The 11,900-nt window shown below is 34.2% G+C and overlaps 1 protein-coding gene across 1 annotated transcript in view; it reads left to right on the top strand.

Annotated features, from left to right (window-relative positions):
- LOC106476212 (dynein assembly factor with WDR repeat domains 1-like) overlaps positions 1-9,763 on the top strand; it is a gene marked incomplete at its 5' end in the record, with an annotated part of 17,454 nt that extends 7,691 nt beyond the window's left edge. Inside the window, 3 exons of the mRNA XM_022380142.1 lie at positions 3,994-4,101; positions 4,624-4,730; positions 9,341-9,763. Coding sequence (XP_022235850.1) covers positions 3,994-4,101; positions 4,624-4,730; positions 9,341-9,479 — 354 coding nt within the window. The remainder of the gene's footprint in view (positions 1-3,993; positions 4,102-4,623; positions 4,731-9,340) is intronic.
- Between the last annotated feature and the right edge of the window lie 2,137 nt (positions 9,764-11,900).

Here is an 11,900-nt window from a genome sequence, read left to right as displayed (position 1 = left end):
GTTTTTTATAGATATATTATGGTTTTTTGAGTTGCAATGGTGAAAAACATGGGATGGTTTTTATTGTGTTCTGTCAATCTGGTTTCCAATTTTCTTCCAGTTTCTCCGATGTAGAATTCTGGACAGTTATTGCATATTATTTTGAAAATGACATTGGAATTGTGTGATTCTAAATAATTTTTGTTTAGTAACGATTTTAATTTAGTGCCGGGTTTTTGTGAGAATTTAACGTTGACAGGAATATTGTGTTTAATGGCTAGTTTTGTCCAAGTGGGCCTTATCTTTATTCTGACAAATGAAGTGTTTTCATTCTCAGAATGTTGTCTCCTTGGTTTATTATTAGTTATTGATTCATACTGTCTTGGATGTAATGTCTGTGTTTTCTATACACTTATAGCAGTTTCCTCTTCATGTGATCCCTTTGGAGCAGTTCCTATTTCCTAAAGACTCTTATCTGCAGTTATTAGCAATATCTCCTTTTAACTAGCCATTAAACACCATCTGTCCTGTAGTTGACTTCTTTAATTCTGAATAACTAGTTGTCTAATTAATTCTCTGATTTCTTCTAGACTTTCATGAGAAGGAGTTGATATTTCCATACTACCTCATTTGACAAGCACATAATTCATAGGTGGTGCTTTCAGTTGTTTATCTGTGACTTTAACTTATTCAAACTTCATTTAAACATGTATATCTCCTTTGCTTTAGTCTAATTTGCATATTCTCAAACACTATGGCATCTATGAATTGGTTGCATGCAAACAAATTCATCATTTCATACAGAGTATCTGGATAAAATAATTGCAAAATTCTTTCCATATCTTCAGAAAGTTCAGTAAGGTCTCATCCTTCCTCCGTACTCTGCTCCTGAACTTTGGTTTAGAAATTTCCTTCTCATGTGACATTCCAAATCTATTTGATAAGGTGGCCATCAATGCCTAATAGCAGTTACAGCTCTCAAGTGAAAGCTTAATTAATGTTGTTAAAGCTTTGCCTTTTAAATGAGCAACAAGATGTATAAGCTTGCTGTTCACTATTCCATTCATTCACTTTGGAAATTATTTCAAAGTGAGCCTGATAGGCCTCCTATTATACATTTCTGTTTGTTTTTCAGTTGGTCTGCTAAATTCTGTAATTTTATGAGGTAGTTATGTAGCTAAAGTGGTCCATAAAATTTTGCATTCATAGATGGTAACAGGCATAGAACAGATTAGTTTACTATTCCATATTTTAAGTTAAGGCTTTTTATGTTGGACTTATTGGGCAGATGCAGAGATAGGTGTGGCTAGTTTGATCCTTGCTTATACCATCTCTGTTTCTGAATGTTGTATTCTGGCATCGATGTCTTTCTGTACCTTGTTGATCTTTTTATGATAATCCTTTTCTACATTTTCAATGGCTTCTTTGAGTTTATTGGCATTATCATTTTGTACTTTGATTATTTTGTTTTAATACTTGTGCACTTCTTCAGTCTTGTTGATATGTTTCTCCTTTATGTTTCCTATAGCTTTGTTAATCTTGTGTTCAATGAAACTGATTTTTGTTTGTAATCCTTTTGTAAATCTTTCATCTCATTCTTATACCTCTCTCAAATTCATGTGGCTTTTTTCTTAATCTTCTGTTAATTTTTGTTCTCTTTCTTTTAGATTTCTTCAAAACTATCCAGTTTCTTCTTGGTCTTCTTTCAACTTGTTAATCACTTCTTGCAAATTTTTAATCTTTCTTCAAGCGTATGTCATCATTTTAAACAAAGTCTTGATTTTTTTTTTTGATTTTTGCCAAAATGTTGAGGCCTGGCATGGCTTTGTAGTTAGGGCAATCGGATAGTAATCTGCAGGTTGCAAGTTCAAATCCTATCACTAAACATGCTCACCCTTTCAGTTGTGGGTGTGTTATAATGTGACAATTAATCTCACTGTTTATTGGTAAAAAAGTAGCCCAATTGTTGACAGTGGGTGGTGTTGGCTAGCTGTCTTCCCTTTAGTATATCACTTCATAATTAGATAGCTCTGGAGTAGCTTTGTGTAAACTTCAACAAATAAACAAAAACAAAATGTTGTTTCTTGTTATTGGGTTCATAGTACAAAGCTACAAGATGGGCTGTCTGCATTCTGTCCACCACAAGGAAACAAACCCTGGATTTTAGCATTGTAAGTCTAGAGATTAACTGTTGACCCACTGGAAGACTTTACCAAAATAATCCTACTTACATGACACCAATGTTGTAATGACATATATTGATGAGCAGGATCTTTTTTAAAATAATGTAATGTCCAGTCCATGTAACGAAAAGTTTTATTTCTTCAAATCAAATTTCATGTTCTCTAACATAACTAACAATAAACAAGCGACAAGCCTAAATTTTCAAATGAATAATGCTAATCGCTTATTTGCTAACTTATCCCACATCTCTCTAGTATTTTAATACTTCATTGAAACTTTGAAACAGAAGTTTAAAATTTATACTGCCAAACTAACTAACACAGTGGTGAGTAAATGATAACTTAAACATCATACTGTTGTGCTGTTGTGTACTTTTATGGTAATTTATTATGTATATGGATTTGAACAACAGCCTCTGATTAAGCTTAGTTTTCTGTTTTTAAATTTTTAATCTTTTACAGGTAATGCAATAAATAAAAAATTCTCTCAAAATGTTTCATTGTGAAATTTATATTTTTTAGCAAAAACTGAGAATTAGATATTACACAGTAATGTCTTTCATTATTTGGTTTTATTTACGTACCACTCTGCTTGGAAAAATATAACATAATAACATAACATAATGTTTAGGGATAATAAGAGACCTATTGGTCCATCTAAGCTGTTCCATCTTCAAAACTAAGCCTTATGATTTATATAGTTATCAAGTTTTCTCTTAAACACCTACCCTGCCATAATTTATATTTCTGTCCCCTAGTCCTACCATTCTCACAGTTAAGTATGAAAAAAAAAGATTATGCATCAACACTATCAATTCCCTTAAAAATCTTAAACACCTCTATCAGATCCCCTACAACTTCTTTTTTTTTTCAAAAGAAAACAATTTCAGAATTCTTAACCTCTCCTCCTATGACAACCACTTATCCCAGGCACCATTCTAGTAATCATCCTCTGAGCCCTTTTCAATAATTCAATGTCCTTCCTAAGGTAAGGAGTCCAAGACTGAACACAATACTCCAAATGTGGTCTAACCAATGGCCTATGCAATGAAATTAAAAACTCTTTAGACTTGTATTCAATATTTCTGCAGATAAAATGTACCTAAAATCCTATTTGCCCTGCCACTAGCAACAATACATTGCTTGGATGGTGTAAGATTAACCACTACATCAAGTTATCTTTCTTTCAAAACACTGTTAAGGTTATTCCAATCCAAATTATGATAACCCATATAGGCGAAGAGTATACCTGGGTCAGAAGTGGTGTGGTTCCCCTCTTCTGATTTTTGGATCTATATTTCTCATTGTAAGGGATATCCTTCAGATGCTTTCAGGGGTACTTCTTTCATTCCCTCGCACTGGTCCCTCCTTCTTCTCAATGTGGGATTCTAGCTAATCTTGTGAGAAGAGGTAAGTACTGTATTGAAAGTTATAATTTTCCTATACTGAAAATGTATTTCTGATAGGTACTTACCCTCACTGACACTTACCACCCTTCCTCCCCACTTCTTTGGTGCTCACACCTTCTACCAGACTTCGAGGTGAAGATTCGGTAGAAGAGTGTAGAAGGAGTCACATATATCACATGAGCATCTCATGCAGCTATTGGTGTGGAGGTGATGCATGATGATTTACATGAGAGACATGTTGGAATATTATAATTCCAACAGGGGAGGAGCAGAAGGCTTGTGGCATGCATAAAGAAAAAGTTTGCATATAGAGAGCAGCACTGAACGAGAATAACTAATCTTGTTGGAGGAGGTAAGTACCTGTTGTAAATAGATTTTCAGTATGAAAGTATTAATGAGTGCATCCTGTTTTTCTCTTTCAGGTCTGTCTAGGATTTTCAGGGGATAGTAACTACCTAGTAACTGGAAGTATGGATGCAAGAATTCTTTTGTGGGATGTAGAAACAGGCAAAAATCTCGTGCCATTAGTGGTATTTAGATCATGTATTTTTATAAGTTATTTTCATACAACTATTTATGTATATAAATTTACCATGTAAATATTATGTTGTTGTTCCTATTGAATCACTGTTCAAAGTTATGAGAATATTTTATGATGACTCATGACTTGAATTATAATCTATCTTAACATTCACAATAATCAAACTAATGTGAGTGTGAGGAATTATACTCTTACGATTGTCTGATGTTTTGTAAAAACAAATGTCTTCATCTGTGTGTGAAACTTATATTTTTTTATGTGGAAACTAATATTCAAAGTAAGAAGGATAGATTTGTGCATTATTTTAAGTTTGCATTAAACTTAACAGCAATAAATCAGCAAATAAGTTTGTAGGCTGTTTCTTGAAATAGGCATTCCTTTATTATAATTCTGATTCTTAGTGATATTTATGAATTTGTATATTATTGTCACACATTAAGTCATATTCATTACTTTTTACTTTGTTATATAAAATTCAGTTGTTTTTATATTTCCTTATATGTTTATCCAGGGTCACACTGGAGAAGTGATAACAGTTTCTTTTAATTCTTCTGGATCTTACTTGTTGTCAGGATCTTTTGATGGAACAGCAAGGATTTGGGACTCTAGAACAGGACAGTGAGTGTTATAGAAACAATAACTTAATATTTAGATAGAACAAAAACTATATATTTAAGTAGACAGTGTTGTAACAATATGAACAAATGAGATTTGGGATGTTTAAGACAGAAAATATTGCAACAGCAGTAATGAAAGAGCTGTATATAATGCTTAAGTAGATAGTGACCATTGTGATAGTTGCAACAACTGAACTGTAAGATGCTTAAGAAAAAACAGCAGTAATGAACAAACTGAATGTGATACTTATGGACAGTATATTGGCATCATCATCGGCTCAACTGTTTGCATAACATAGTCATATTTAATTGGAAAATCTATGAGATCAGGAACAAATGAACTGTGTAAACAGTTAACAACTGCATGTGTGTGTATGCTGCTGTAGTAAGGGGGCATACTATATGTTTTCCACCCCTTTAAAAAGTAAATTTAAAAAATTATATTGTTTATCATAATTCCCAGGTTGGACACAGAGAGGAGCTCAAGTAACTTACTAGTTTTTACTTTACCTATGTCAAGTGAGTTGCAAAACCTTGTTTATTTGTTTTACTTAAAGGAATATCAACATTGTTTTTAATGAGTAAGCTGAATTATAATTGTCATCAAATCAAATAATAGTTGCAAATAGAATCTTTCTTGATCTTCACTGCCTATTGGTCCACTTATCAAACAAGAACCAATCACCATTTTTTTTTGTTGTTGTTGTTGTTAGAAACATAAAGGTTTATAGACATATTTGAGACTGTGTTTGGGTTTTGGAGAGCAAATTTTGTGCTGATTTAACAGAGATTTCACACAATTTTTACAGTAGTTAAGAGAATTTACACAGATTTCATGTAGACTTTACAGAGTTTTCAACAGATTAACAATTCTGCTTTCTTTCCATTATTTTTGTAATTGTGGTTCATTAAGTATTTGGCAGAAACCTTCGATTGCTGCTGCACTGCACTTGTACGTTTACTTTTAATTTAAGTTAATAGTCTGTGCATCTCTTGACTGTACTTCATGTTTTGTTCTTGTGCTTGCTTTAAGTGAGCAAGATTAGAATCTGTTTATGTTAACAAGAACTAATTTAGAGTGTACTGTTGGCTCCATTGCTCAAGGTTTAAAATGTTTTTGTAGATTTGGTGGTGAAATTCAAGTAAGATCTTGTATTTCACATAGAATATTTACATCGTTTAATGTAGTTCACTTAACCTTGGGTTATTTACATTTAGTGTTTTCTTTTAACCTTTTTCACAGAGTTTAATTTGTAAGGCAGACCTTCACAAACACACATACAAGATCACTTGCCCTGTAGTATTATATTGTTTCATATTATTAGTAGTGTACTGTTTATTGTTTTCTAAGTTGTAAGATTCATTACATACTGTTTTTTTTATGTGGATCTATGTCTTGTCTCACTCTTTGCAACTTATCTTTTGCAAGTTGTTGGGAAATTTATCTGAGAATCTCTTGTTATTAGCAGGCTTCTCTGCCCTGCTGATTATCTAAGAGATGCCACAATGCTCAAGAATTGGCAAGTTTGTATCTATGTGTGTTTGGAAAATCCTTGGATACGTTTTTCTGAACTTTTAAATAAAAATATATATTCATACAAATTCATTGTAAGCTATGATTCTCCCACGCTTTTCTCTATATTATCAAAATAATTAGAGCTTAACAACCTTTTTTGTGTTTTTGTGCTACAGCTTTTCTTTAGAAATAAATTTTTAAGCTCTGAAAGAGAAGAAATTGGTTGTCTATTGTACATAGGATATCCAATCTATTATAATAATACTCAGTTTTTGTCTGTCCTGAAAATACATGCACACTTTACTGTCTAAATTTGCATGTATATACACTTTATTTCAAAGATGTAAACAAAAGGCAGATGTAAATATACAAAATAAGCCATAATAAATCACTTTTTTTACCATGAATTGTTCTATGACATGTTCTTTAACTTTTTTCTCGGCTCTCATTTCAGATCTTCTTAAGACAATATCTTGGGCACTAGTTTAGCATGTAATTTGGTACTGGCTAGTGAAAATGGGTTTCCTTAGGGTACTCCCCCCTCCACACACACACATATCAAAATTCGAGGGCATTGGATCTGTTTGTTGAGCTTTCAGTTGAAACTACTTCATGCCTTGTCTACACTTTTACCCATCTTTCTCACCTCTGCCTAACATGGTGTTTTTCAGTGACGAATTTTGTATGTATATATATATATATCCACAATATGAAATATATACATATATATATATGTGTGTGTGAGTGTGTAAATATATGCATATATATATACACTGAGTGATCACAAGTAAATAGACACCTAATTTTTCGTCATTTAACTGATTTATGCTAATTTGTGTTCACAGAGAACTATATAAATGAAAATGGTCTGCACACTAATTATCTTGTGCTACAACATGCCTAGAACTCAAGGTTCTCTCGAATTGTCAGATCTTGTTGGAGGAAGGATAGTTGGTCAAGCAGATGGTGGAATAAGTCAGCGGCAAATTTCGCAGAATTTGGGAATCCCACTTTCGACAGTCAACAGAATCATTGTGCAGTTCACGAAACACAGCAAGGAAACAACTGAGCAGCGTCCGGGTCCATCGGAGAGGACTAAAAGGGCTGTCAAGAGGAGCATCAAAATGGATCCCAGATTAACGACTGCAGAAGTGGCCAAAGTTGGTGGGATGAGACCGAAATCTGTTCAATGGATTCTCCACAGATTGGGTTATCATTGCAGAGCAGCTAGAGATGGAAGCCCTTATTAAGACCTGCCAACATAGTCAGGCGAAAGAAGTGGGCAAGTGATATGATGACCAAGCCTCTGGACTTTTGGAAGACCATATTGTTCTGAGACGAATCAAGATTCACTCAATTTTCGAACAGTGGATGGATATGGGTCTGGAGAATGCCTCACCAAGAGTTTTGGCTCAACAGATTGCAGCCAACTGTGAAGCATGATGGTTTAGGGAGCTGTTTGGGTTGGTGGGAGATCGAGGTTAGTGGAGTGCGTTGGCAACATAAATTTTGCAAAATACATCAAAATATTGGAGGAAGGACTTTTGCCACTTTATTCCTCGGGTTTCGTGGGCATGAACACAACGTTGTTCCAGGAAGATGGAGCACCGTGTCACACTGCTAGAAACACCCAAAAGTGGCAGGAAGAAAATGGTATCCAGAAGTTGCCCTGGCCAAGCCAATCTCCTGATATGAACCCCATCGAAAACCTCTGGGCCATATTCGACCGGCAAGTCAAGAAACAACCAAAAAAACCAACTTCGAAGAGCGATCTACTCCAAGTTTTGAAGCAAGAGTGGGCAAAAATCCCACAATCTAAAATTGACGAAATGATTCTCACAATGCCCCAAAGGATCAACAAACTCCACGAAGCAAAAGGAAGATCTACTAGATATTAATTAAATTATAAATATATCAATTCATGTGAATATGACTGAAAAATTTCATTTTTTCTGAAAAGGTGGTGTCTATTTACTTGTGACCATGCTGTTTATATATTGTTACGTATCTGCTTGTTTGTTAATTTACGGTAGAAATTTTTTTCAAGGAACTTCAGCGATACAAGCCCTTTCTTGATTAAACAAGTTTATTCTTTCTTGATACAAACTTTTAGTACACAGTAATTTCACAGTCAGTATTTTTCTCGTCACTTTAAACTTAACAACGTTTATAACACGCTATAAATCACAGCAATTCACAATCTTGATAACTTTGCTCTCTACTAGCCCGAAACTCACCGTGACTAATGTTTGTTCTATCATACATTCATTCCCATTGGCTTTTCTCATTGAGCTTATATACTAACAAACATGCATCTCGATCACACTTGAACTTCCCCGATAATTTGAGAAACTCAATTACGCATGTGCTAGCAGCATCACATAACTTCCGCTGTCGTAACAATATATATAAGAGGAGTGATCTTCACGAGCATAATAATATATCAAAAATATTAAAAGGACTACCAGATTGAAATACTGTATTTTTTAATATCACTTTCACAGCTTACACTGTCCTTCAGCCAACCTAATATTATATATATATATTTCTACTTTTTTTTTTTTTTCAGTTAGCTCTTTAAACTTATTACCCGCATGAAAAATGGAGGAGGTTTGTTTAATCCACAAGCATCCCATGTTTTTCCACCCAAAGAACAACCATACCCAAATTAGTTTATTAGACATTTTGTACAACATATTAAAAACTTATCAATGTTTATAAAAAGGTTTAAAGTTAGATCATAGAATAACATTATAAGTTTATTTATTGATTGTATTAAGTATGGTAAAGGTTAGCCCAAAGTAAACTAAAGCAAAAAACGTACACAAGTTAGTGTTAATTTATCCCTTTATCAAATATAGGCCTTACTTAATGAAGGCTTAAATAATGTTAGGCCTAAGACAAGTGGACTTAAGATTTAGGTGTTTGCAACTAGAACTATTTTCTATTATTCTAGAAATCCTGTATTTAAAGTACTTTTACAATAAAGATACTAATTTGACCCCAAATATTTGACAGGTCTCTGCTAGTTTCCAATAATTGGACATTTGTCATTTATACTGAGCAACAGTGAAACAAAGGTTGTTTTTTCACAGATGTTCCCGGGTGCTAATGGGTCATAAAGCTGAGCTCACATCCTGTAAATATAACTGGGATTCTTCTCATGTGGTTACTGGCTCTATAGATAGAACTTGCCGTCTCTGGGATCCTGGGACAGGTACATATATACTATAGTTTCAATGCAATTTAAAGAAATAGAAAATGGTAATGAATGCAAATGGTAAACTAACATTTGCTTATTGTATTCCATTTTTGACTTTACAAAGGGTCAAATCTCATTTTTATGTAAAAATTTCATATGATTTAAAAAGGTCATTAACTATTCATCCTATAAATTATTTTTTGTACAATAAATTTACCTTTTCTGTACAAGGCATATTATGTATTCTAGTAAACTTGTCTGCATTAAAAAGCAATTTCATTAAAAACTAAATCGATGGCAAGAGGGTATAGATCTAGATAAATATTTTTTCCAGAAAGATTTTTTATTGTGTGATTAAATCTATCTAGTAATTGGTATATGTAATCTCCTTCATACCCATCTATTGATGAATATATGTGCACTGGTACTTTCAAACTCTTTTATTCAAATTTCATAGTAAATTAATTGCCTTGAGTATTTTTTATCTTGTTAAGGAAATTTATGTTCAAAGGAGCCATGTTCTAAAAAATAACGAGGAAAAATTAATGTAACATATAGGTAATTACGTGAAAAATTAAAAGCTATAGTAATAAAATGTTGCTTTTAATAATAGAAAAAAATTAGTTAACACTATGTGTCTTATTTTACCTATGATTAAAATCAGCACATTCAAAATATCATTGGTCCCAATGATGTTGTTACGTCTCTGTTAATTTTGCATAGAAATTCTTTCCCAGAAACTTCAGCAATACAAGTCCTTTCTTAAATAAAACTAGTGTATTCTTTCTCAATACAACTTTGCAATACACTTAATTTCCACAGTCACTTTAACTTAAACACATGCTAGAATTCACAACAATTCACGCACTTTACTTACGGCTTGACTCGATTATCTGTCTCTATATCTCTCTGTCTGCAATTCAATTATTTTGCCATCACTTTATTTCCCAGCTTATATACCACAAAAATAGAGGGCATCTAGCAAACACTCAAGCCTTCAGGAACGTTCGAGATACTCAATACATGTTACCAGCAATAGCCACTTAAGTTAAATCAGTAGATAATTAACAATAACTTAATTAACTGTACAGGATTTACAAACACAAAATTAAAATTCAGCAAAGTCTCTTAATTTTACGGGACGTATCTTCTTCCGTACTGGCTTCTGCGTCATGTGAGGTTCATCTGCTCCATCAGGAATTGTACTATTATTGGTAATAGTCACATCAGTAGTAGTAACTTCATGAAGGGTTTCACTGTATCCCTTCTCAAAACCGAGTAGAGTTTCTTCTTCAACAGTGGCTTTTCCAGGTGACACGTCTTCAGTGGCGTCTTTTGTTCCATTGTTCACTTCATTCCAACTGAAATGTCCTGGACCGTGATAACTTCGGCTTACCTCGCCGACCACATTTTATTCAGAAAGTCACTTCTGAGAGACGATCCACTGTGTCATATGGGCCTTCCCATGGAGAAGACAACTTAGGAGACTTCCCTTTGGTCTTCCTGGGATTATACAACCACACCTTGTCTCCTGGTACAAAGCTGACTTCAGTATATCTCTTATCATAACATAGCTTCATGGAATCAGCAGACGTTTTAAAATTTGAATGCACTTGATGATGAATATCATCCATCCTTTCAGATAACACTTTCACAAACTCTGACACATTTTCTGGCAACTCTTCATAAGGTGGGCGTCCTGTTAACCAAACATCAACCAACCCGACCAAACATCAAATTTGCTGGAGTGTATCCAGTGGCTTCATGCTCTGCTGTCCTATAGGCCATCAACAGTGGAGGAAGTAAAACATCCCAGTCATCTTGGCGACTATTACAAAACTTTGGCAATTCCTGTCCAAGTATCCAGTTGTACTTTTCTACCATCCCATCAGACTGTGGTTGAAGTGGCGTTGTTTCGGTCTTTCGTATGCGAAACAACTTGCAGCATTCATGGAACACAGCTGATTCAAAGTTACGGCCTTGATCTGAATGCAGTTAGTATGGCATAACAAATATGAAGAAGAAATCACTGATAGCCGAAGCTACAGTTGTAGCTTCCTGATTTGGTATTGCATATGCCTCAGGCCACTTGGTGAAATAATCCATCACCACACAAATGTACTTGTTTCCAGCACGAGTTTGGGGCAAAGGACCAGCAATGTCAACGGCTACTCTTTCCATTGGTGCGCCAACTTGATATAACTTCATTGGAGCACGTCCCTTATGCTTGGGTCCCCTTTTAGCACAACATGTACTGCATGTTCTGCACCATTCTTCCACATCTTGTCTCATACCTATCCAGTAAAATTTTTGTCGTAGGTGACTCAATGTCCTCCTGTTAAATTATCATGGGATTGGCGCAGCACAACTTCCCGTAACTTCCTCGGTATAACTGTTTGCCAAGTCATCACTTTCCCATCTTATGACAAGAATACAATCTTCAAGCATCAACT

This window comes from Limulus polyphemus, unplaced genomic scaffold (genome assembly GCF_000517525.1).
Source record: "Limulus polyphemus unplaced genomic scaffold, Limulus_polyphemus-2.1.2 Scaffold10062, whole genome shotgun sequence".
Classification (NCBI taxonomy): domain Eukaryota; kingdom Metazoa; phylum Arthropoda; class Merostomata; order Xiphosura; family Limulidae; genus Limulus; species Limulus polyphemus.
The sequence above is the reverse complement of the archived record's forward strand: the minus strand, read 5'-3'. Positions and strand labels throughout refer to the sequence as shown.